Genomic DNA, 24,880 nt, shown 5'->3' on the forward strand with positions numbered 1-24,880 from the left:
CTGTAAGCTCTTTCTGTAAGCTCTGTAAGTCTTTCTGTAAGCTCCACCGTTGTCATCCCCGCCCCGACTCCTGCCCTAGACTTGGAAGTTCATCCCTACCACTCTGCATGAAACTTCCAAACTGCCCAACCTGGCTTTCCAGGGCCTCTGCCAACTCAGTGTTTCTTTTGGATAACTCATGTATCTTTGATTTATCTGACAAGTGTGGATCTAGAGCCTTTTATGTATGTCAGGCACGGCGCCGGGCTCTAAGGACACCAGAGTGAACAAGACATGGACACTGCCCCTGGGGAATCCGTTCTAGTGGGAGGACATACAAAGAAAACAAACTATGATCACCGCAGATCGTGACGTGCTAAGAAGGACATACGCAGAGGTCTTTATGCTGGCGGGGAGGCGACATCCTCATCACTGCTGCTCTTTTTCCCCTTAGCCTCCTAAAATCTCATCCTGTCCTTCCCGCCTCCAGAGCCCCTCTCCAGATGACATGGATCCTTCCCTTCATTCACTCATTCGACAAATATTGAGCTACTATGCACAGGCGCTGAATCAGACATTGGGATGCAGCAGAGGATAACTACACTGCTACATTCTCTGACCTTCTGCTCTAATTGAGGGCCAGTTGAGGTTTGTGAGACAGCTCATAAACCATAGACATGTAATGGGTGGTGAATTGGGGTCCTGAAAGAAAAGCCACGGTATACTCGGGCTGGGGAATTTGAGGAAGGTTTAATAAAGGGATTACCTCCTAAGGTGTGGACGAGCTAATAGGGGAGCACAACACAGGTAGCCGGACCTGGGTGAGTACAGGGAGGGGAGGGTGCAGTTACCAGACCTGGAGAGAGGCTGTTGTGAGACCCTTTTGCCAGGAACTGGGGCCAAGGCCATTGAGGGGGCCAGTGGGCAGCAGCCACCCTGCAGGGAGAGAGGCGATCCAGGGATTAACACCCTGGCCTCCTATCCACTCCCTTCCTGTATCCTGCCTGTTCTCTGCTGAATGGAAGCCAGAGGGCATGGTACCTATCCAGGCAGGCAGAGTGGCCAGCCTCCCAGGCCCTGTGCAGGGTGGAGAGATGGAGAGTGAGCAGATCGGATCAGGAGGAGCAAGTGAAAGGGGCTAGGTCAGGGTGGGGAAGGAGAGCTGTCAGAGCAGGGCCCTCCCTGCATTAATGGGGCCAGCCGCATGGAAAAGCATTCCGAGGAGAGAGGGAAGAGCAAGCACAGGAGCTCTGAGGCAGGGTGTGGGTCCCTAGACCCTGGAGAGCAGAGGGAGAGAGGGTGCTGGGGAGGATCAGGGGGCCAGGGGGCAGCACGGCCCACACAGCACAGAGCCTGAGTCAGGGCTTTCGCTGCTCTTCAGAGTGAGATGGATCACCAGGCAGTGACAGTCGTTGACTCAGCTTGTCAAAGGGTCATTCTGGCTCCTGGGTGTCCTGGCTAGAAGGACATGAGAGATGCCATTTCTCTTCAGTTACTTTCCTGTGGTCTGGTATTTAACAAACACGATCAAGCTGGGGGGAAGCGAGTTCTGGCCCCAGGACTGCTCCCTGCATCCTGAGCCCTGAACCTAGGGGAGAGGAGGAAACACAAACACACACAGATAATTAATTCCCTCCTCTGGGCGGTTGCAGTGTTGTCAGGGAGACAGATAAACACCAGAACCTGCTTACCACCACTCACCAAGACAGAGGAGCCAGGGTCAATAGAGGGCCGGACTTAAGGGATAAAGCAGCGCTGAGATCTGAAGGGGAAGGGAGGGTGTGAGCAAGTGAAGCTTCTGGAAGAGGTAAGGATTGAGGAGGGCAGAAAGAGCTTGACCCAGCCTTGGGTGACCCAGCCTCGGGGACTCAACTGCCCTAGTGCTGCCCTCCTGTAGTCTTCTCCCGTGAGGTTACTTTGCTGTCAGCGGGAACCAGATTCTCCTGGTGGAGCTGGCGGAAGTCCTCCCACCCTCGCCAGGGCACTGGCCCTCAGATTGTACCCCCGCGGGGCAGGTTGGGTTTTGGAGTGTGTCTGCCAGCTCTGTACCAGCCTTGCCCCAGGAAAGGGGTCACCTGATCTGGCAGGGTCCAGGGCTGGAAGGGGCCCTGGCCCAGCCCCTTTACTCAGATGAGTTGCTGATGATCTGGGAGGCTTTTAAATTGAAGGACCAGGATCCTCGGAGGCTCTTAGAAGTGCTTGTTATGACCAGAGGGATGACCCAGGCCTTGTCAGTTATTTGCCATCATGAAAAAGCCCTGGGGCCCCAAATTCTAATGGTGCTTCTTTTGGATTTTTAGGCATTCATTTATGCATTTTTTTTAAACTACTGATCTAGTAGAAGTGGGTCTACCTTACTCCTGTTTAACTCAGGCTCGTACTGAAACGAGTCTTTAATTCTCTGATGTCACCTGACCGTGCCCAGGTACAAGTGGGGAGCAGCTGGCCTGAGGGTACAGATTTCCCATGGACACTCTCACTCCTGGAATCGAGTTCAAGGTATTTTGGGGAAAATACCTCCTGTTGGAGCAGGGGGCTCACCATCATCTCTCTTTTATTATGGTATTGTTGTTTTTTTTCCTAGTTTACTAAAAAGTTATTTAGTCTTGAATAGATAATAGATATATGCCTACAATATAACATTTAAAAGACAGAAAAAGATATAAGTAATAACTAAGCGTCCCCCTTCTCCCCTCTTTCCCACGTGTCCAGTTCTCTTCCCTGGAGGCCTCCAGGACGTCAGTGTCAATATCACCTGATGTATTTTTCAAGAAATAGTCTATGCATCAAACATGAATGCCTGTATATACTTTCTTCCCTTTTTATATAATGGGAGATGCTGCATAAACTACCCATGTTTCAGCCCCCACCCCGCCCTGCCGACTTCCCAGTGTATGTTTGGCGATGGTTCCATGTTCATAATAAAAAGCTACTTCTTTCTGTTTTATGGCTGCACCGTGTCCCGTTGTATGGCTCTACCATGGCTTACTTGTTTAACCCATTCCAAGTGGAGGGTCATACAGGTGGTTTCCAACCTCCTCCTGCTATTTCAAGCATGAATGTGACAAGTGGCTTTGTGCCTCTGGGATTTCATTGCCTGTGACTACTAGCTAGATAGATGTGCAGGTAGGACGTTTGCCTTCCCAACCTTCTCTCCACCCCAATGCTCAAACATCTCTGACCACCATCACCAAAGCCTGCTCTCTGCTGCTGCTGCTGAGTCACTTCAGTCGTGTCCGACTCTGTGCGACCCCATAGACGGCAGCCCATCAGGCTCCCCCGTCCCTGGGATTCTCTAGGCAAGAACACTGGAGTGGGTTGCCATTTCCTTCTCCAATGCATGAAAGTGAAAAGTGAAAGTGAAGTCACTCAGTCGTGTCCGACCCTCAGCGACCCCATGGACTGCAGCCTACCAGGCTCCTCCATCCATGGGACTTTCCAGGCAAGAGTATTGGAGTGGGGTGCCATTGCCTGCTCTCTAGTGGGCATCAAACTGGGAGTCCTTGAGGGTAAAAGCAGCTGGGAGACTGGGCTTTAAAGCAAGATTACGGCGTTTCTCAACCTCAGTCTGGGCTTCCCTGATGGCTCAGCGGTAAAGAATCTGTCCACGATGCAGAGACGTGGGTTCGATCCTTGGGTCGGGAAGATCCTCTCAAGGAGGAAATGGTAACCCACTGCAGTATTCTTTCCTGGGAAATCCCATGGACAGAGGAACACACACACACACACACACACAATTGTAGTCTACTGATATTTGGGGCGAGATTTGCTTGCATTGTAGGACATTTAATAGTAACTGTGACCTCCACCTGCTAAATGCCCTTAGGATCTCGCAGGTCTTTTGTTTGTTTGTTTGTTTTTAATTTATTTATTTGGTTGCACCAGGTCTTAGTTGCGGCATGTGGGATCTATTAATAGTTCCCTGACCAGGGATTGAACCCAGGCCCCCTGCATTGGGAACAAGAAGTCTTGGCCACTAGACCACCAGGGAAGTCCCTTCTCCCAGATCTGACAACAACCACCACAATAAATATCTCCAGACGTTGCCAAAGTTCCCCAGGGAGCTACACGCCTCTTCACCTTAGGAACCACTGAACTAAAATTAGGCACCAGGGCTGCATATTCAGACATCGGAGAGAGCTGTCTGAAAAGAATTGGGAGCAGTCAAGACTTTTTCCCCCCTCTCATATCAGAATAAATCTCCTTTGGCTGATTCCTTTAATTTCTTTGAAGCTAGACCACAGAAATGTTCTAGAAGACAGTGTGTGTAACACTTCAGAGCTTGCATAGGAATCCTGGCTGTGCAGCTTGCTAGCTCTGTGACCTTAGGCAAGTTACTTTTCTCATCTGTAAACCGGAGATAATAGAAATACCTACGTCCTGGGGTCCCTGGGAGGATTCCTTGAAATAATATGTGTAAATGCTCAGAACAGTGCGTGGTGTGTGACCAGTTGTGGCAGGACAGGTTCCTGGGACACTGTGATTTGTGTACAGGACATGTTTGGGGAGAGCCTTTAGGATGCATACTTGTCAAGTAGGGAGGGGTGAGGGAGGGCAGGGAGAGAAGGCCAGCCTCCCTGGGGGAGCCCAGGAGTTGTGAGGAGTCTTCAGAGCTGTCCTGGCTTGGAAGGAGGAACCATCAACAAACATGGGCTGCCTCCAGGGAGCCGACATGACCTTGGGTGAGGTGGCTCTCTAATGGAAAGGACAGTCAGCCACATGGAAAAAGGACCATGTGGAGGGACCCGGATGAGCACAAACAGTTGCAGCATCTCTGCCAGCAGGGGGAGCCAGAGCGTCAGTCCTGAAAAGGGAGGGTCCGCCGTGTGAGTGCTCATTGGCCAGTATTATGAGGCTATATATATATATGTTTTTTTTCCTCTCTCTTTCTTCTTTAAAATATTTACTTATTTGACTGTACCAGGTCTTAGTTGTGGCATGTGGGAATCTAGTTTCCTGGCCAGGAATTGAACCCAGCATTGAGAGTGTGGAGTCTTAACCACTGGAGCACCAGACAAGTCCCTCAGACTATATTTCAATAGAAGGAAAGTGCTTTTAAAACACTCTGGACCCCCAGGAATGCCTCCCAGACTAACAACGCCTCATGCCTGCTTTCAGCACCCTGCTTATCCCTCCCTTGTTCTCTCTTCTTACTGCCCTACTGGAATCAGGAGGGGTGCTGTCAGCCACCCCAGCCACAGGGCCCTTGAGGCAGAGGGCGGGGCCCCAGGTGGTTGGATCTTCCCTGTCCTCCGCCATGTGGCTTAGGCCACATCTCTTGGCCTGTTGAGAGTTTAGTTTCTTCGTTGATAATTGGATGCTGCCTTCCCAGAGAGGCGTGGGATGATTAAATAAGATACTACACCACAGCAGTTCTCACAGTGTGGTCCTTGGGTCATCAGGACTGGGATGACCCATCTGGGAACTTTGTGTTCAGTTAAGTTGTGTCTGAATCTTTGCGACCCCATGAACTGCAGCACGCAGGCTCCCCTGTCCTTCACCATCTCCTGGAGTTTGCTCAAATTCATGTCCATTGAGTCGGTGATACCTTCCAACCACCTCATCCTCTGTCACCCTCTTCTACTCCTGCCCTCAATCCCAGCATCAGGGTTTTGCCAATGAGTTGACTCTTTGTATCATGTGGCCAAAGTATTGGAGCTTCAGCATCAGTCCTTCTAATGAATACTCGGGGTTGATTTCCTTTAGGATTGACTAGTTTGATTTCTTTGCTGTCCAAGGGACTCTCAAGAGTCTTCTCCTGCACCACAGTTCGAAAGCATCAATTCTTCGGCACTCAGCCTTGTTGATGGTCCAACTCTCACATCTGTACATGACCAGAAATGTGAATTCTCAGGACCCACAGCAAACTCACTGAATCAGGAGTGCTGGGAATGAGCCCCAGGGATCTGTGTTTTCACAAATCCTCCAATATACCTAATGCAGCTCGAGTTTGGGAAATACTGGCAGATGGGGCAGCACTTAGCTTGGTGCCTGGATCCTAAGGGGAGCCCTGTCAACCTTAGCATGAACGTCATTTTCTGGGCTTGAGGTCAGGTACCTGTGAGCAGAGCGCCACCTGCTGGTCCCACGCACAGCCAACCTCACATGTACACATGAGGTTCACACGCAGCAACTCAGCCTAGCCCTCTGGGCAAGGACAACAGTGCTATGACACAGACTCCTCTCCTCGTTCCCCTCCACTCTGCCTGGAGAGATCAGGTTAAAGTGAATGTCAACGGCAGCTTTAAAGGGCCAGGACAGGTCATCGAAGACAACAGCAGTGTGTGTGTTTGCATCAGCAATAACAGGTACCCTTTCCCAAGGGTTTGTGTGTCAGACACTGTAGAGGAAGCAGATAAATAGATGCCTGCCCTCCTTCCTCTGCCCGCTCATACATGAACTCCCACTGGGGCCACAGGGCTGAGGGCGGCCTTGATGACCTAGTCACAGGCCAGCAAGGGGGGCCGCCTGTGGTGCTAGGCCAGCAGCGTGTCCCGTGTGGTCACCTGCTCTATTTGGCCACCCAGCTCCCCTGGGTGGGAGAACTTTGAAATGTCTTGCTTTATATCCTAGTTATTTGTGTGCGTGTGTGTGTGTGTGTGTCCTGCACTCGACTGTGAGCCTCTTGCCCAACTCCTTGCCTTTGTTTGTTTTCTGCCTGTACTGGGTGACTTGTGGATCTTAGTTCCCTAACCAGGGATCGTACCCAGGCCCTTGGCAGTGAAAGCATGGAGTCCTAACCACTGGATCTCCAGGGAATTCCTGGTGGCTCCTTGCCTTGTACTGTGCAGCCCTCTAGCACTGTGGGATATTAGGTTTGTGCTGCCTCGGGTATTTGGAACAAATGCTGGAAAGTTTTGAACCAAAGGGCAGGAAGATCACAGATAGAGCAAGAGAGAGAAAGAGAGGAAGCAGGTGCCCACTAAACCCTCTCTGAGTGGCTCAGAAAACAAAGGACAGTGACACGAAGTGGCAGGAGACAGACCTCTCCTGGGGGAAGTCTTAAAGGAGACTGGAGGCTCGGTCTGGGGAAGACAGATGGAAGAAATACAGTTTTCAGGGATGAGAAGGGAATGCCCCACAGATGGACCTCTAGCAACATCCCACCTCAGTGGCACCGGGAACATGATGCCACACTGCAGTGGGAGAAATGGAAGACGGCGATGTCGCTGGGTCCCCATTCTGTGTGTGGATCCCTCCTAAGGCCGAGAACCTTGAGCAGGGAGCTCGCTGTTTAACAGGGGGTTGAAAAAAAGCAAAAACAAACCCAAACCCCTCGAACTGTAAGGCTTCCTCCTGAGGGAGGGCTCTGTGGCATGGGGGTGGGGGGACAGTGAACAGACTGATCCTGACTGGCTTCTGCCACCCTGGCCCCCAGGGGTGCTGCTGCTTCTCACTGTCCGGCCCACGTTTGACAGAAACATTCCCGGTGACGCTGGTAGCACAGGGACAGGCTGGAGACCGATCACGGTGCTGAGGATGGAAGGGCAGAAGGGGAGTGAACGTGGAGTGTGGGTCATTGGGCTGCCTGGCGCTGGCAGCTCCAGGGGGCAGCAGCCCTGACCTGATACGAGGGTCATCTGAGGCTCCCACGCCTAGCCCTCTGAGGACCAGATGGACCACACCTGGTAGTACCCAGCGCCTTCTGCCTCCACTTAGAGGGCATCAAAGTTTCAGCGCACCAGGCAGGAGCCTCTTCAAGGCATCTTGATGCCTTTATGACGAAACCCACGAGGCCCATCCCTAAAACCATTACTTTACATCCTGCAGGAACCTCAGCATTAGATCAGGTCACAGACATCTAGAAACAAGAGGGTTGGGATTTCTCTGGTGGTCCAGTGGTTGAGAATCCGCCTTGCAATGCAAGGGACGCAGGTTCGATCCCTGGTCCGGAAAGATCCCATGTGTCGTGGAGCAACTAAGCCCAGGTGTCGCAACTATAGAGCCCTCATGCCACAACTAGAGAGTCCATGTGCCCTAACGAAAGATCCCCAAGAATACAACGGAGATCCTGCATGCTGCAGCTAAGACCCAGTGCAGCCAAAAAAAAAAAACAAAACCAGAGGGTTGTGTGATCACGAGTCCATAGGAGACGTGGCCTTTGCCCTCAAGGAACTTAAATAGTGCATGACAGCATCTGATTATATACTAACAGGTAGCCATTCAACAAACGCATATTAGTACCTGGTGCGCCCAGGAGCAGCCTGAGATGCTGGGGATACTGTGATGAATAAGACAGGCATCCTTGTGGAGCCAACAGGCTGCTGGGGGAGGGAGATGTAGAGCGTCTGAACACCACGTGAGGGGAACCGGTAGCTTTAACAGGAGCTGAGGTGGCCGAGGGCGTGAGGGATGTTTGGCGGGGCCTGAAGGATGAGCCAGCCAAGGGAAGTGGGTGCCGCAGTGTGGAGGACAGAGGGGTCTCCGAGCGGCGCGGGGCTGGCTGGGCCTTGAAGAGCAAGTCAGCCTTGAGGAAGCCGAGGGGCGGATAGCGAAGCCATCGGTCTGGCTGCTCTGGCCTCACGATTGTGTGAGAAGGAAGGAGGGGAGAGGAGAGGCCGAACTTGAGTGGCCCGCAGGATCCACAGGGAAATGGCCAGGGACAGAGTACTTTCAAGTTAGCAATGGGGAGCTCGGGTGCAGGCCAGACGGGGGTGCCACTGAGTCTCCTGACACGGACGCTAAGAAGGAAGACTGGTTGGCAGAGGAAGGAAGGAGACAGGTCTCCTAAAGGACAGGAGACCTCAGAGAACCGTCTGTAGGAGTTCGGAGAGCAGTTCTCAAGGAGGGGAGCGGGAGAGGCTCCCCTGCGCCAAGTGCTGACGACGGTTCTAGAGCTCTGAGAACTGGGCAGGAGCACAGGACCGTCCCGGTAAAGACGAGCATCCGCAAGGCACTGCCTGGGTCTCCACCTGCTCCCAGAAGAGCACTTTCCTTCTCTCACTTTCTTGGCCAAAAGCGCCCCCAGAGGCCCCAGCAGCGGGTCCACAGCGGCCGGCCAGCCCCGGGCCGGGAAGAGGAGGCCCAGCTCCTCTGCCTGGACTCAGGGGCCGCCCATTCCGGGCGGCTAACTGACTCATGGTGGGAAACCAGCACTGCCCTCGAGCTGCAGAGATGAAAGTGGCCACAGGCCGCCGAGGGGAGGCAGGTGGGGGATGAGCAGGCGGGGGCAGGCCTCCGCTCACCCCTTCACGCCTCCCAGTGGAAGGCACCTCTCTCTCCTGCAGCCTCTGGCAGGGGTGGGAGGAGGCCTCTCTGCTTCCAGGAAACCCCACCCTGGAGAAAGCCGTGCTTTCTCCTTTGGGATAAGAGGGCCCTTCAGACATCACTGCAGGCCCCAGGACCAGACCCACTACTGCTTTGGGCCAGGCCTCAAAGGGGGATGAGGGGGTGGCTCTGGGTACCGGGACTTGGGCCACATCCAGGGAGCAGTGAGGAGGCTCCAGAAACCAAGGTGCGACCACCCCGATCCAGGAACACCTGTGCCACCTACAGCCATTAACTTTGCCTATTAGCTTTTCCCTCCTCAGGCCCTCCCCCTTCCCTGCTCTGACAGGTACACAGTTTGGGGGGGCCGTGATGTGACTGGGAGAGGGATGAAACGTGGGAATGGTGGGAGGCAGGCAGCGGTGAGGAGCAGAGGTTGGAGGCAGGTGGGCTATTCTGAACAATTCACTCTTCTTCTTGGAGCCCGAATTTTCTCATCAGCATGGAAGTAGGAGTATTTTGAGGCCGGCACTCCTTAGACAGCTGTCGGGAGTAAACAAGCAAAGGAATGAATTTTCCAAACTGTCAAAATTAAGTACACTGTTGGTGGTTGCCACGACCATGATTTCATCAGGAGTTCTCAGCGTGAAGTCCATGGAGCCCAGTCTGGGGGGATCTGTGGAGTGTCTGAAATAACGTGTAAAAATGCATGTGGGGGCGTCTTTCTGGGGTGAGCATCCATAGCTCTCAACAGCTCTTTAAAGAAATCTGGGACTAACAAAGTTTAAGATTCAGACACAGGGTGGTCCAGTGGTTAAGACTCTGTTGCCAGTGCAGGGAGCACAGGTTCAATCCCCAGTCGGGGAACTAATATCCCACATGCCATGCAGCAGGGTCAAAACCTTTTTTTTTTTCCAAAAAAAAAAAAAAAAAACCACACACACACACACACACAGCACACATCCATCCCGGTCACTTTCGAGATGAGTTAGAGATGACTCAAGGTGATTCCTCGATCTGCCCCTCCCGCAGAGCAGCCAGAGGCAGGGCCCCATCCTTGCTCACAGTTCAGGGTGTGGATGGTGAGAGACAAGAGAACCAGGGAGCCCCGGGATGGGAGAGGGGAGGCCCTTCCAAGTTGCTGGACAAGTGAGTCACCCTCCCAGCATCCCTTTCCCAGAAATCCCCCCAACAAAAGGCTCAGACACAGGAAACACAACAAGCACACCCTCTCCCTCACACGGTCCTGAGATGACCTCTGGTTCTCAGTTTCCTCTTCTGGGGAAGTTAAAGATGCTTTATGGAAAACCAATTACTGAGTACCAGATTCATGTTGGATGCTTGGCTGGAATCCCATGAAGGGCACCCTTTCAAGAGGCCTCTCCCTGACCAGCCAGTCAAAGTCAATCCGCTCCTCTCCCCCACCCTCCAATTATTCTCCTAGTCCCTGTTTTCTCCCCTCCCTACCATTCTGTATAATAGAGGCTGTTTCCGTGCGTTCCTTCCATTCTCTCTCCTCCACGAGACTACAGTCTTGCCATGGGTAAGAGGCATGTCAATGTTGATGGCTGTATATCCACGCTAAGCACAGTGCCTGCTATCTCGTGGCCACTCAGATCCCTGTTAAATGAATGCACGACTGTCTCTAGTTGTCACAACAGCCTCATGAGGTAGGTTATCACATCCATTGTACAGAAGAAGAAACTGAGGTTCAGAGACTCAGAGATTTGCTTTGGGGCACAGTCTGTTATCACCAGACTTTAGCTCTACTCCATCCCCTTGAAAGGACTTGGAGAATGAGAAAACCTAAGGGTCAGAAGAGAGAGTTGGGCCCAGCATCATGGCTCCAGTTCAGCCACCACCCTGTGCTCGGCCTTCCCCAGCTGAGTTCCCCCAACCTCTCGTCACAGCCCAGGACGTCTCAGTCATCAATCTGCAGCCACAGGGCTGGAGGCTATTGAGACTGGCCTGTTTATTTCCAAGCCAAGAGAGAATCAGTCCTTCCCTGCCAACCCCAGAGCAAGATACAGCTGGGAGTCCACATCCCACCCCTCAAGCCTTAACATAGCAGATAAATTAGTGAAATCTTGTATAAAACATTGTACAGGGGGAAATACATACATATATATAGAGCCAGTGCTGGCACTGGGGTGCGGTTGGCTTTTTAGACACAGGTGACCAGATCCTGCCCCATCAGAGCACCTGTCCACCCCAGCACTCTTTCCCTGAAGTGGTCATCTGCTACCCTCTACCCTGGTACTGTGAGTGGTTAGCACACATCAGAGGTCCAACATCGTGCCCCCAAAGGGAACTGCTTCCTGGGTGCCCCCACCAGCCTGATCCTCTGAGGTGGGCACCCCCTGCCCTATCCCCTCACCCAGGTAGCCTGCCTTGGCCTGGCCCCAGGAGTTCAACCCCCCAAGACCTGAAGACAAGATGGACCAAGGAATACTGTTCCCTGATATGTCTGATGGCCAGACACCATCTACACCAGGACTTTTTTTGAAAGTGGAAGGGGTTCTAATTCACTGGAAAACAGGCCTAAATCCAGACTTTCCACAAACAACAAATGGTCACCCTACTGATCAGGCTTCCCTGCTCTGAATGGGCCTGGTCCTGCACTCTTGACTTTCCAAATCACAGTCCCTACTCGCAGCAAACTCTTCTCAGACCTCTATTCCCATCTCTGTCGCCTTCTACTCTCCAAGGCCTTCTGGCATCTTGGTTACACATCACAAGGCCTCAATAATATTGGGGACCTGTAGTCCTGGGGTTGGGAGGGGTGGTTGGGATGATGCCCCTCCAAATCCCATACAGGACCTGACCACCACTCAAGGCCTTTGGTGTCAAGCCCCAGGCTTTCTGGCTCCTTGGGCCCAACCCCCCAAATCATGGCTGCCTGGGTCTGAGTAGAAAAGCAAGCCTCCACCGTGCCCTCCATCCCAAACTTGCCAAGTCTCCCCTCTCTAGGCCCTTCTGTAGCTCAAGGCCAGGGAGAAATGAACCACCAATTCCCCCATCCCCACTCACGGACAGTGCAAAGCACTTTGTTCCGGTACCTTCCCCACTTGTTGTGCCTGCATATTCCTGATCCCACTTCAGTGTGGCTTTCATACCAGCAACCCCAGGTATCACCTCTGGATTGGCAACTGGTGGACAGGTGGAAGCTGAGAGCAACCTGTAGCACCCTGCACCCCCACCCAGAGCTGGTCCCCAGCCCCTCATGAGAGCCTGACCGGCAACCACAGCCATTCTGATGGGTTCCCACTGGGTTCCCATTGGGAGCCAGTGCCCCTGCCCTTGCTTTTAGAACCTGCTCAGCAGGGCTGCTTGGAAAGCTGCTTTCAGTAAGCCCTACTAAAGCAAATAGTCCCAGATAGTGAAAACTCAGGCTCTGGGTCCTTAAAGGTTCTTTCTCTTCTCCCTTCTCCTCCCTCCCACCCTCTTCTGCAGACAGTCCACAGCCACACCAAGGCTTTGGGAAACAGAAGTCCAATCCTGATCTTCCTGGGGCCAAGGCTTCACTCGTTGTCCATCTGTCTGTCTTTGGGAAACAAAGACTCTTCTGTGTCTGAGTGAGGCCACCTAACACCAGTTGCATCCCTCCCAACCCCACCAAAACAAGCGCCTGGATCCAACCCCTTGCAGGAGAGCTGAGAAAACCCTGAGCTCAGGACGGGGCCTTCCAATGGGCCCCTGAGTAGGCATAGGAGATGGGATGGCGGGTCCCAGGCCTCACAGTGAATGTGTTGATGGAGCTTCCGTACTGCGTGTTGTTGTGGGGAGACCTGGCAGGAAGCAGGAGAGAGATGAGGTTAGTATCTGCAGCTGGTTAACCATCACCCCGAGAATCTCCCCAGGGCCATCAGAGGAAGGATGGAGCTGCCCCTCAAGCCCAGGGCTTATCCTCCCCAGTGGAACCCCAGTATTGACTCATCAGCCACAGGGTTCCCTCCTGTCCAGGCCCTGTTGCCAGAGTACATGCCCAATACCCTCCTTCTCAGAACCCTTCCCTCCTAGCCTGGCTCTGGATGCAACTCGGTGATGGGAAATCTCAGCACTCAAGGACCACTCAGCTCTCCCCGACCCCACACGGGGACTCTAGGAAGACGGAGTCAGGAGAGAGAAGACAAAGAAGACAGTGGGTGTTAGGGAAGCGGGCCTTCCTGCCCCTTCTCTCTGCCCTGAGAGCCAGGAGGGAGAAAACCAAATGTCCAGGCTGATGGCTGCAGCCTGGCCAGCTCCGGGTGGTCTGGGGGTGAGCCTCCCTCTCCCCTGCTTTCCCAGCCCAGCCCCGCTCTCCCCTGCCTTCCCTGCCTAGCCCCCGTCTCCCCTGCCTTCCCTGCTCAGCTCCCCTCTCCCCTGCTTTCCCAGCCCGCTGCTCACCTGCCGGTGGCCTGCGTGCAGCGGTAGTCGCCGCCGCCGCCGCCGCCGCCGCCGAGAGCTTTGTACTTGGCCTCTCCGCGAGGGGCCTCCAGGGACACCTTCCGCGAGTGCAGGCCGCCGGGGGGCCCGCGGCCAGCCGAGTTGACGCGCCGCATCTCTGGGCCGCTGGGCGCTGCGAAGGGGCCCCCGGGCTGCGGCCCGAAGCAGTTGGGGAAGCTCAGGCTGCGGCCGGTGCCGCCGCGGGGCGGCCCTGGGTTGCGGTGGGGCTCCCCGACGTACAGGCGCTTCTTGATGAGCGAGCGGCCCCCACCCACGCCGGAGAAGCGCTCTAGGCCCCGGGCTGGACCTGGATCCGCGAAGTGAGAGAAGACGCGAGGTGGGCCCGCATTCGCGGGCTGCCCCAAGTCTGAGAAATTGTTCCGGGGAGGCGAACCCCGGCGCCCCAGATACTGCAAGGGGGCGGCCGGGGGCTCGGGGTCATTGCTGAATTCTGGCGGCGGCGGGATGACCTCAAAGTTGAACTCCTCCTCCTTGTCTTCCTCCGGCTTGTGGGAAGGAGAAGGAGGGGAGGAGAAAGACTTGGGCAGCAGGCGGCCCTGGAGGAGGCTGGAGGGCGCTGGTCTCTCCCAGGCCGCGCAGGCCTGGGGCTTCACCTTTGTCCAGCTGGGCCCGCTGCACGACTCCGTGTCCTCTGGGTCCCTGCGGGGCTGGAGTTCCCACTGACAGAGTCCTTTGGGTTGTCCTGGCGAGGTTAGCTGGGGGACCTTCTCAGTCTCCTTGGACACCTTGGGGACCACAGTGAAGGAGTTGGGCTGGCCCTCGTTGTACAAGATGGTATCAGACCCTGCCTTGGGCTGGCTGGGGCCTTGGAGACTCCCTGGCAGGGAGGACCGGCCCAGGGCGGCCCCCCTGGGCCTCCCCTTCTGGGCCCTCTGCTTGGCCGCAAGGAGCAGGGCCATCGGGGAGCCCCTCTCCACCACCTCCCCCGTCACCGGGTGCCTGAGGAGTTCGTCAGCAGCCTGGGATGAGACTGGGGCTTTGGGTGGCAGCTCCTGGGGCTCCTTCACCTCCACAGGCTTGCCTGACCCTGCAGCTTCTCCTCTGGACAGGGTGGGCATCACCACAGCCACCTCTCTGCTGGAGCTGTTCTGGTTGCAATGGGGCTTGTAGAAACACGGCACCTCTTCTCGCCCAGGTGATATCTTTGGGGGGAAGGCTGGAGATGAGAGGGCTCCCTGTGTAGGAGGCTTACTGGTCTCTGAGGAGTGCCTCTCTACCTCTGGCTTGGAGGGCACTGCAAGTTCTTCATGTTCTGGCTTCTCCCACTGCCCAGCTGGGACCAGGTTCTTTTCTGCTATCAGTTGGGAAGATGTGATGGGTAGAGGTGTGGCCTTGGGTGGTGTGGCTGGCCCAGACGTGGCTTTGGGTGTTGTGGCTGGTCCAGGTACGGCTTTGGGTGTTGTGGCTGGTCCAAGCATGGTCTTGGGTGGTGTGGCTGGTCCGGGCATGGCCTTGGGTGGTGTGGCTGGTCCGGGCGTGGCCTTGGGTGTTGTGGCTGGTCCAGGTACGGCCTTGGGTGGTGTGGCTGGCCCGGGCGTGGCCTTGGGTGGTGTGGTTGGTTCAGGTGTGGCCTTGGGTGGTGTGGCTGGCCCAGGCGTGGCCTTGGGTGGTGTGGCTGGTTCAGGTGTGGCCTTGGGTGGTGTGGCTGGTCCGGGCGTGGCCTTGGGTGGTGTGGCTGGTTCAGGTGTGGCCTTGGGTGGTGTGGCTGGTCCGGGCGTGGCCTTGGGTGGTGTGGCTGGTTCAGGTGTGGCCTTGGGTGAGGTGGCTGGTCCAGGTGTGACCTTGGACTGGAGTGGTGTGTTTGGCAGAGGGGTGGTGGATAGAGGTGGCAGATTCTTGGCCACAGGCTTGGGGAATTTGCTGTTATCATCTCTGTTTTCAAAGATTCTTCCCCCTTCTGGCTGAGGTTTGGGAGGCAGAGACCCTCTGCTGGGCCTGGCCTCCTTCTCAGCTAATGAGGAAAGCTGGGCCTCCAGCTTCTTCCGGATCTCCCAGACGCTAGGAGTTGGTGCGTCTTGGGGGAGGTAGTCCACAGGAGGGAGGATCAGGCTGGTGGCAGCCTTCTTTGGCCGGCTGCAGGGACTCTCCTCAGGAACACTTGAGGGGGCCTCCTTCTCTGGCGGGCTCGGGGGAGCCTCCTTCTGTAGCAGACTCGGGGGCGCCTCTTTCGCAGGCAAGCTGGGACGCTTGTGGTCCTCTCTTTCCTGAGAGGCTGCCGTTGGACCTGGTCTGTGACTGGCGAGCCGGTCCTCTCTCCTGGAGCCGCAAAGATAGGCTGACAGCTGGTCCCGCAGCTTTGCCATCTGGCTGGGGTCCCGCCAGTCCATGGGTTCCGAAGACGCTGTCTCCTCCGGGCTGGGGGGTTCAGGTTTGGGTTTGGGAGCAGGAGAGCCAGACTTGGGTCTTTTCATCAAGCCAGCAGGTGCAGGGGCTGCCTTCTCAGCAGGTGGCAGAGGAGGGGCGGCTGGGGGCAGCGGGGGTGCTGGCGGAGGGAGTGGGGGTGCAGGAGGGGGCAGGGGAGGGGCTGGAGGTGGCGTCTCGGCTTGTTCACTGCTCTGGACCTGAGGCTGGCCCCGCCTCGGACCGGCCGGTGCCACAGCACCGGGCTCCTTGGGGAGCGCTAGCTCAGCAGCCCTGTCGGGGTAGGCCTGGCACGCAGAGCGGATATGGAAGCTGGGAGGCAGTGAGGGTCGAATGGGGCCCTTCTTGGTGGACTCTTTGTCCTCAGGAGGAGTCCCTTGTGCCTCTGGAATAGAGATGGACGAAGTCCTGACTGGGGTTGGGGGAGGCACCTTGAATGACCGGGGGAAGGTGAGGTGGGACTCCGGACCTGGGAGGGCCTCTGTGGGCTCAGCAGGGCTCCTGGGGGCGCTGCTTCTGGGGGCCTCTGGCTGCCTGCCATTCAGCGCCACTTCCGATTTCCACTTGGTGACACCCCCAGCGGGGAAGAGGCGTGTCCCCATGGTATGAGGAGACCCTGGGGCTGGGGGTGTCAGGGCTGGCAAGAGGGGTAGAGGTGGGGCTTGAACGGCCTGGGGTGGGGCGGGCGGAATGAAGTCAGGAGGCGTGGGTGTGGATGGGGAGGAAACGGTGGGTGGCGGGGGAAGGGCCCCCATTCCTGGGGGCAGAGCTGGGGCTGTGCTGGGTGGGGGTGGGGGTGGTGATTCTAGCAGGGGAGGAGGTGGGGGAGCTGTGGAGGGTGGAGGTGGCGGTGAGAACTCTGGAGGCTGCAGAGCGCCTAGGGGTGGCGCCGGCGCTGGGCCTGGAGGAGGTGGGGGGATGAGTAAGTCCTGGCCATAGTGCCCAGGCCTTAGGTCCCCCACAGAGCTGTATAGTCGGAGGTTGCCATTGACGAGTGTGCTGGTGCCTGAAAGGAGGGAGAGGCAGAGGTGAGGAGGGTGAGTGGGCAGTGCGGGCTTGCTGACCTCCTGAGAGAGCAGCTGGCTGGTTTTGTGAACACCAAGCGAGAAGCAGCCATGTCTCCAGTCTCCTGACCTCTCCTGGGAGGGACCCCTGCCCCTGCCTGTCCCTGGCACAGCCTCTGGAGCCTGTGCTGAATTTTCTCCATTGGCTTCCGAGGCTCAGGCTTCACGCTTCTCTGCCCTGCTCACAGTCCTATATATAATCCCTTTTCTCTTCAGTTAGCCCCTTGGAGTGCACCGGGTGTTTCTTACAGGTGCCTCAGCTGGTACAAAGCCAGAAACGCCAGGGTTCAAATCCAGGCTCTCCACTTACTAAATGTGTGACCTTGGACACACTGGTTAAACTTGCTGAGCCTCAGTTTCATTATCTGTAAAATGGGAATAACGTCAGCAATTGCCTCTTAAAGCTGTTGTGAGCATTAAGAGAATTTATGTAAAAGCATGGAAAGAGCTTATCAGGTGCTGCTGTTGCTACTGCTGAGTTGCTTCAATCGTGTCCGACTCTGTGCAACCCCATAGATGGCAGCCTGCCAGGCTCCCCGGTCCCTGGGATTCTCCAGGTAAGAACACTAGAGTGGGTTGCCATTGCCTTCTCCAGTGCATGAAAGTGGAAAGTGAAAGTGAAGTTGCTCAGTCGTGTCCGACTTTTAGCAACCCCATGGACTGCAGCCTACCAGGCTCCTCCATCCATGGGATTTTCCAGGCAAGAGTACTAGAGTGGGGTGCCATTGCCTTCTCCATATCAGGTGCTAGGTCCAGAGAATGGTAATCACTTTGATTACTACCACCTGTGCTTAACTTTTCATTCTGCATAAGACCGGGAAGCTGGGAAAGATAGGAAGTCATGGATGGAAGTAGGGGCCTGGACACCTCGGTGAGGAAGTTTGGGTGAAAGTTTGGGAGGAAGAAATCTGCGTGAGCAACTCCTGCTTTCTAAAGATCCTGAATCTACCAAGAACCCAGAGAACCTCACAGAGAACTGGAATGGACTCTGGACTGCCGGATGGATGGGGTGTGTAGAAATGAATTGACTTGGATGATTCAGGCACTAGAGAGATACTGAGTCCTCCACCCTGGCCCCAGAGGCTCAAATCCCTATCCCCCGGCCCCAGTCCCTGCCCCCTCCCTAGTGTCTGCAGACCACCAGGATGCCCTGGTTACTCCTCTTTGAGGGGCACATATCCTTTGCCTCCCCCACCTCTCAATTTCTGGCACAGAATGAAACAAACCCAGAAATGTGCAGCTCTGACGGGCTCCTCCCAGTTTCCTGACTTCAAAATAAAGACCAGACAACATCCATTGAGCACCCAAGTGTTAAGAGCTGGGACACAGCAGAAAAGACAAACCAAAAAATAGTCAAAATACTGGCCCTCTGGCAGCTTGTGTTTTAATGGGACAATTTAATAGACAGTGAATATATTAGTAAATTTCCAGCACATCGAGGTGAAGAGTGATACGGAGGGGAAACCCAGGAGGGGTGCCGAGGGTGCAGTGTGAATAGCAAGGTCCGGGAAGACCTGGCTGAGAAGGTGACATTGGAGCAAAGACGGAATGAGAGAGAGTGAGCGAGCTGTGCACACGTGCAAGGGAAGAACAGACTGGACAGCAGGAAGTGCAACGGCCCGAGGCTGGAAACGAGCCTGGATCTTGAAGGAGCAGCGAGGAGAGTGGGATGAGACGAGAAAGCCAGCATATTAAGCCAGGTGGGGCCGGATTCTGGCTGTCCTGGCAAGAACCCTTCCGTTAGGTGACAAGGGAAGTTGCTGGTGGGTTTTGAGCAGGGATCTGACAAGAAGTGACTCACTTCCTATCCAGTACTTTGCGCCTCCAGAACTGGAATTGTCTTGCCGGAGATAAGGAGGGGCAAGGGGTTAAGTGACTTGCCCCAGGGAGTGAGGCTAATATGCGGGGGAGCTGGGATTCAAAGCCAGGGCTGCCTGACTCCAGGGTTCTTTCTATCACTCACGCTGCCCTTGTTCCTGCTCTGGCCGCGTCCCTAACCATCCTTCCTCCCCTGGGCCTTAGCCCTGGCTCTCCTCATCTCCCACCCACAGCAGCTAGCAGCCAAGAGGCCTGGAGACTCCAGCTTTATCACCAGCTGGGGAGGGAGGTCCAGATGTTTGGGCTTAAGGAGGAAATTAGAAAGATGGACAAGTCTCAAGCCTGGGGTCCTCTTACCTGTCGCTTGTTTGTCTGCAAAGCTGTCTGGCACACAGGGTGTGGGTACAGCCAGTCCATGGTTCTCCTGGGCATCCTGAAAGACAGCAGAACCATCAGGGGACAGGGAAAGACAGACAGTTCTTAACTTGCTGCTCCGTGAGGCTGTTATAATTGCTGGAAAATCCACAGGGATAACCTTGTAATTATACTGAAATATGGGCTCAGTTAAAAGGGTGAATTCTGTGATATAGTCAAGTCTTATTATTTGTGGTAGTTAGGGTCTGTGAAATTGCTGCAAATAGTGAATTAGTAAAAACTGGAGCCATGCCTTGAGGGAAATACAGGGTAAAGATTCTGTAAATCTTGGTCAAGTCACTTTCATCAGCTGATCAATATACAACTTTGTCTTTATGCGTGTTTCTCTTTAAAGATACCTTATTTAATGTCTGTTGTTAACTCCCTGATATTGAACTCATGGCCAGCAGCACCATAACTCACGCCTTGGAAGCTTACCTAACACACGTATTTTCTCTGTAAGGCACCTCGTAGCTTCCTTGAACGTAGGGATATTAGACAGCACATCAGCCCTGTGCTTAGGGGGCATTTTATTTAATTTTTAAAACTAAAAATGTTTTTCTAGCCATTCCACACAACATGTGGGATCTTAGTTGCCCGACCAGGGATCTAACCCATGCCCCTCTGCATTGGAGACACAGAGTCTTAACCATTGGACTACCAGGGCAGTCCTTGAGGGCTATTTTTAAATAGCAAAACCACCAACAAAAAGCAAAGAAATATGAAAAGCACGGCACTAAACAGAAAAGGACGCTTATTTACAGTGCAAGGGCTGAAACAAGGACGCAAAATGTCCTGTTCGACCTCAGCGGGTTCTCTGTGCAGCACTGGTAAACTTTTCACTGCTCCGCTCGAGCCGAAGTGTCTTGAATACTGATTTGGGGGGTTACAAATAAATTTTAGCCAGTAGGCGAATTACAGATACCGAATCTGCAAATAATGAGAGTCAACTGTATATACATCTCAACTGAAACAGATAAAAACAAACAAAACAAAACTGTGCATGACTCCCCAGGGATGTCCACAAGATCAAAAGCCAACCCCCCTTGGCCTGGCCTCCCGTTGACGCTTAGTTTTCATTAGGTAGTTACAGAAAAGTAAATAAGAAAAGAGCGGTGACCTGGAGTATTGACAACACTGTGGATACCTTTCAGATCTCTAGGCTTGCAGACCATAATGCGTTTACACAGCTGTTGGTCTGTACATACTATTTTGCATTCTATTTTTTTTCCCCTCCAAACACACATTTCCATATGTCAACAAAGTCCACACACCTGTCCTTTAGTGGAGCTGTGGGGCGTTTTATGGTAGCTTTCAAGGTCCTCAACACCCTGGCAGTATCCTTCAGGCTAGTGTTAATTTCCATTCACCTGTTACAGCAAATCCAACAATCTAACTGAACCAGCTCCCTCTCTAGGATCCTTCCAACCCACCCCTCTGGTTCACGTTCATCCCTGATACTGGGTGTTGGTCAGGCTGTGCCCCTCTTCCCACCGTCCATTTCTAACAGTAACACCCCTTGCTCTGTGCTGTAAACACATGCTCACCATCACACCACCCTGCAATGAAGAAGTTGTCCCCGTGAGCCAGAGAACGCAGAGGTTTAGAAGTCTGACAAGTTGTTTACACTCTCACGACCAGTGGTGCTAAGCCCAGGTCTGTGGAGCCCCCACCCCTGAGTATTTTGCTTCACTAAAGTCCAAGTCTCTAACCCTAAAAGGATTCACAGAGCCCCTCTAGAAAGACGGTAGAGGGAATGAGAAAATTCTGGAGCCAGATTGCTTGAATTTGAATTCTAGCTCTGCCTTCCACTGGCTATATGACTCAGCCAATGACTTAGGTTCTCTGTGCCTCAGTTTCCTTGACTATGAAACTGATTTAAAAATAAAATTTACTGGGACTTCCCTGGCAGTCCAGTGGTTAAGACTCCACACTCCCAGTGGCAGCGGGCACAGGTTCGATCCCTGGTTGGGGAACTAGGTTCTCACATGCCACACAGCATGGTCACAAAAGAAAAATAGAATTTACCTATTCTAGGGAAGTTGTGAGGATTAAGTGATGCAATACACAAAACACACTTAGCTCCTGGCATGCAGTGAAAACCCAACAAACGTTGCTGCTGCTGCTGCTAAGTCGCTTCAGTCGTATCCGCCTCTGTGCGACCCCATAGATGGCAGCCCACCGGGCTCCCCGTCCCTGGGATTCTCCAGGCAAGAACACTGGAGTGGGTTGCCATTTCCTTCTCCAATGCATGAAAGTGAAAAGTGAAAGTGAAGTCGCTCAGTCGTATCCGACTCCTATCGACCCCATGGACTGCAGCCTACCAGGCCCCTCCGTCCATGGGATTTTCCAGGCAAGGGTACTGGAGTGGGTTGCCATTGCCTTCTCCAACAAACGTTAGCTCTTGTTATTCCTACAGAGCCATCCCTTGTCTGCACCAGGCCATACTGACCGACTGCTGTTCAGAGCAACCCGCAGCCAAGTCCCACAAGGGAGGACTCCTGTTCGCGCTCTAGATATTCCCCCAGTTCCTCCTATGAGATCTGGTTGCTCCTTGGAGCCCACGGACATGTCTTATATGAATCCCCCAAACATGGACACATAGTAAGCCAAGCTATTACTCACTGATGGGCTGATGGCGCCAACTCTCTAGACTTAATGGTTTAATATATACGAAGGGGGATTCAAGGCAGATGTTTCACAAACATCCACAAGACCTCGGGGTACCAAGGGCAGTCTCAGAATTAGTCTCTGGTTATATGAGGGCAGCAAACAACTCATTTTATTCTTAAAGAATTCTGAAGAACTGGAATGGCCTTGCTCTACCATCTACTTTTTTTCTGCCTCTGTTTGAGTCAAATGGCCACATACTTGTTCTCAACCTCTCTCAACCCTGCATTCTGAGATGCGGTACATAGTGCACGAGAGGCAGTACACAAGACTGTCTAGCTGTTCAGTCGCTAAGTCCTGTCCAACTCTTTGCAGTATACCCACGACTGATTGGCTAATAACCCTCATGGGGTATGTATACTCTGATTTTGATGAGATGGAGGCCAGGCCTTTAAAAGCCAGGGTTGAGCTCTCATTACTCTTTTGCACATAATTGGAAAGTAGAAAGACCTAGGGACTTTTCATCAAGAGTTTTCAGAGTCCAGTCGTGCTCTGGATTTTGCCTGTGCGTGTGTGATGTTGCCAGGAGTGTGAGCTTGGATGAGCCGTAGCAACTATGATGTTCATCTATCATTTATGCACCTACTGTGTGCCAGCACTATGTTATCTCAAATCCCTTAAGAGACAGGGTGCAAACCTAGGCCTCCCAACTTCCCTTTTCTACAAATCAGAGACTCATTTTCTTCATGTATAAAATGGAGGTATTTCCTGCTTTGTGGGGCCATTATGACGACCACAGGAGATAATGCTCCTAACCCAGGAATCTGTGTTCTAAATCTTCTTCCCACAAAAGTGAAAATATTGTGAGCAATCAAAGCAGGCTGCCTGGAATCCCAGAAGCACCTTCTGGGTCACCCTATAATTATGTGTGAATGAGGAACACAGACGAACTTTATGGGCTGGAGGTAATACTGTCCACCCCACCTTTGATCTTAACTCTGAAAATGCATTAGATCCCAAAGACCACAGGATGGAAGTCTGTCTCCTGAGCGGCCTTGGAACGCACACACACATACACACACAGAGTCCAGAACACACCTATCACATCCCCACAGTGCTTGAGGTGCTGTGGTACTCTGTTACCCTTGGGGTAGGTCCCAAAGTCCAGCCTCACTCCTTCAGTTCAGTTCAGTCGCTCAGTCGTGTCCAACTCTTTGCAACCCCATGAATTGCAGCATGCCAGGCCTCCCTGTCCATCACCAACTCCCGGAGTTCACCCAAACTCATGTCCATTGAGTCGGTGATGCCATCCAGCCATCTCATCCTCTGTCGTCCCCTTCTCCTCTTGCCCCCAATCCCTCCCAGCATCAGGGTCTTTTCCAATGAGTCAACTCTTCACATGAGGTGGCCAAAGTATTGGAGTTTCAGCTTCAGCATCAGTCCTTCTAATGAACACCCGGGACTGATCTCCTTTAGGATGGACTGGTTGGATCTCCTCGAAGTCCAAGGAACTCTCAAGAGTCTTCTCCAACACCACAGTTCAAAAGCATCAATTCTTTGGCACTCGGCTTTCTTCACAGTCCAACTCTCACATCCATACATGACTACTGGAAAAACGATAGCCTTGACTAGACAGACCTTTGTTGGCAAAGTAATGTCTCTATTTTTTAATATGCTATCTAGATTGGTCATAACTTTCCTTCCAAGGAGTAAGCATCTTTTAATTTCATGGCTGCAATCACCATCTGCAGTGATTTTGGAGCCCAAAAAAATAAAGTTTGATACTGTTTCCACTGTTTCCCCATCTATTTCCCATGAAGTGATGGGACCAGATGCCATGATCTTAGGAGCCCCCAATACTGAAATGAACGCAGCCCCAAGCCCCAGCTGGCCCTGCTTCTTCCCCTCCCACCTGCCTGGGCTAGCTGTCCCTTCCACCAGCGTGGACTGAGGAAGGCAAATACAAACTCATTTTAATGCAAGTGCTAGTAAAACAGACCTGGAAGGTACGTCACTCCCCTCTCAACACGGGGACCCAGGGAGCTGGCATCCAGTGCCCTGGCTTGGGTGGTGACAGAGTTCAGTGTGCAAATGCACAGGTGTGAACAGCATCCATCTCCATGGGGAGTGAACTTCCTCACCTGCCTCCCTTAGCCTCAGAGGACTGAGGTGAAGCCTCCTTTGGAAGAGGGGCTGGAGGTACATCTCAATGCGATGTGTGATCCTGCGATGGGGGAAGGCTGTGCTGTAAAAGGGTCTTAATCAGCGATGATTGAATGTAAAAGGTATATCAGGTAATAGTATCGTATCAATATTAAATTCCTGAATTTGCTAGTTGTGCAGAGAATGTCTGTGCTTACATAGCACACGCATAGTATGTACGATTTTTTTTTTTTTTGAAGAGGAAGGTTTTGGTTTTTTACTAATTGCATTATAATTGATTTACAATGTTATGAATAGGTAAGTAGGAATAAAGGGATCCGATGTCTCAAATTACTCTTTAACATTTGGGAAGAAACAATGTGTAAATAACAAGAGAAGGAGAGCAAATTAAGCAAATGGAGCACAATGTGGTGAATCTAGGTGGCGGTGCTAGGGAGTCCTTTGTACTATTCCTGCAATTGCTCTGCACATTAGGGTTGGTTAAAAAGAAAGAGTTACTTAATACCCTTGAATGGTCCATTTAAAAATGGTTAAAATGGTAAATTGTATGTTATGTATCTTAACAATTTAAAAAGTTAAAACACAGCAAACAAAAGACCAAGGGCTTCCCAGGTGGCGCTAGTGGTAAAGAACCTGCCTGCCAATGCAAGAGACTTAAGACAGGAGAGTGCAGTCCCAGGTCAGGAAGATCCCCTGGAGGAGGGCACAGCAACCACGCCAGTATTCTCGCCTGAAGAACCTCAGGGACAGAAGAACCTGATGGGCTACAGTCCATAGGGTCACAAAGAGTCGGACACGACTGAAGCGACTTGGCACAC

The 24,880-nt window shown here is 53.2% G+C and overlaps 2 protein-coding genes and 1 long non-coding RNA gene across 3 annotated transcripts in view; 1 reads left to right on the forward strand and 2 right to left on the reverse strand.

Moving 5' to 3' along the window:
• Window positions 1–715: 715 nt before the first annotated feature.
• Window positions 716–9,305, reverse strand: LOC147346793 (uncharacterized). Its single transcript, XM_086369698.1, has 3 exons — window positions 9,165–9,305; window positions 8,164–9,016; window positions 716–1,567 (listed from the first exon to the last, which is right to left on the reverse strand). The coding sequence occupies exons 1-3, from the start codon at window positions 9,303–9,305 to the stop codon at window positions 1,494–1,496; spliced, it is 1,068 nt and encodes a 355-aa protein (XP_086225824.1). The 3' UTR covers window positions 716–1,493.
• On the forward strand, window positions 1,647–2,926 carry LOC147346794 (uncharacterized). Its single transcript, XR_015153195.1, has 3 exons — window positions 1,647–1,786; window positions 2,405–2,478; window positions 2,692–2,926. It is a non-coding gene; the product is annotated as an uncharacterized LOC147346794 (long non-coding RNA).
• Window positions 9,306–11,134: 1,829 nt separating the features above from the next.
• The window catches only part of C23H6orf132 (chromosome 23 C6orf132 homolog), a 35,845-nt gene continuing 22,099 nt past the window's right edge, over window positions 11,135–24,880 (reverse strand). The window contains exons 3-5 of the mRNA XM_086371626.1: window positions 19,233–19,308; window positions 13,573–16,999; window positions 11,135–12,974 (exon numbers count right to left, since the gene is read on the reverse strand). Of these exons, the coding sequence (XP_086227752.1) occupies window positions 12,857–12,974; window positions 13,573–16,999; window positions 19,233–19,308 (3,621 nt within the window). The 3' untranslated portion in view covers window positions 11,135–12,856. The remainder of the gene's footprint in view (window positions 12,975–13,572; window positions 17,000–19,232; window positions 19,309–24,880) is intronic.

Source organism: Bos grunniens, chromosome 23 (genome assembly GCF_055505025.1).
Source record: "Bos grunniens cultivar Pamir isolate PY7600 chromosome 23, Bosgru_T2T1.0, whole genome shotgun sequence".
In the NCBI taxonomy this organism is placed as follows: Eukaryota; Metazoa; Chordata; class Mammalia; order Artiodactyla; family Bovidae; genus Bos; species Bos grunniens.

Bases quoted from the DNA above. Each gene is read 5' to 3' on its own strand.
- LOC147346793 (XM_086369698.1), bottom strand. From the start codon at position 9,305: ATGTCTGAAGGGCCCTCTTATCCCAAAGGAGAAAGCACGGCTTTCTCC. The intron at 9,017-9,164 runs GTGAGCGGAGGC...CCCTGAGTCCAG, and splicing joins CCACTGGGAGGCGTGAAGGG to GCAGAGGAGCTGGGCCTCCT. The intron at 1,568-8,163 runs GTACTAATATGC...CCTCTCCCCTAG, and splicing joins GCTGCTCCTGGGCGCACCAG to GTTCAGGGCTCAGGATGCAG.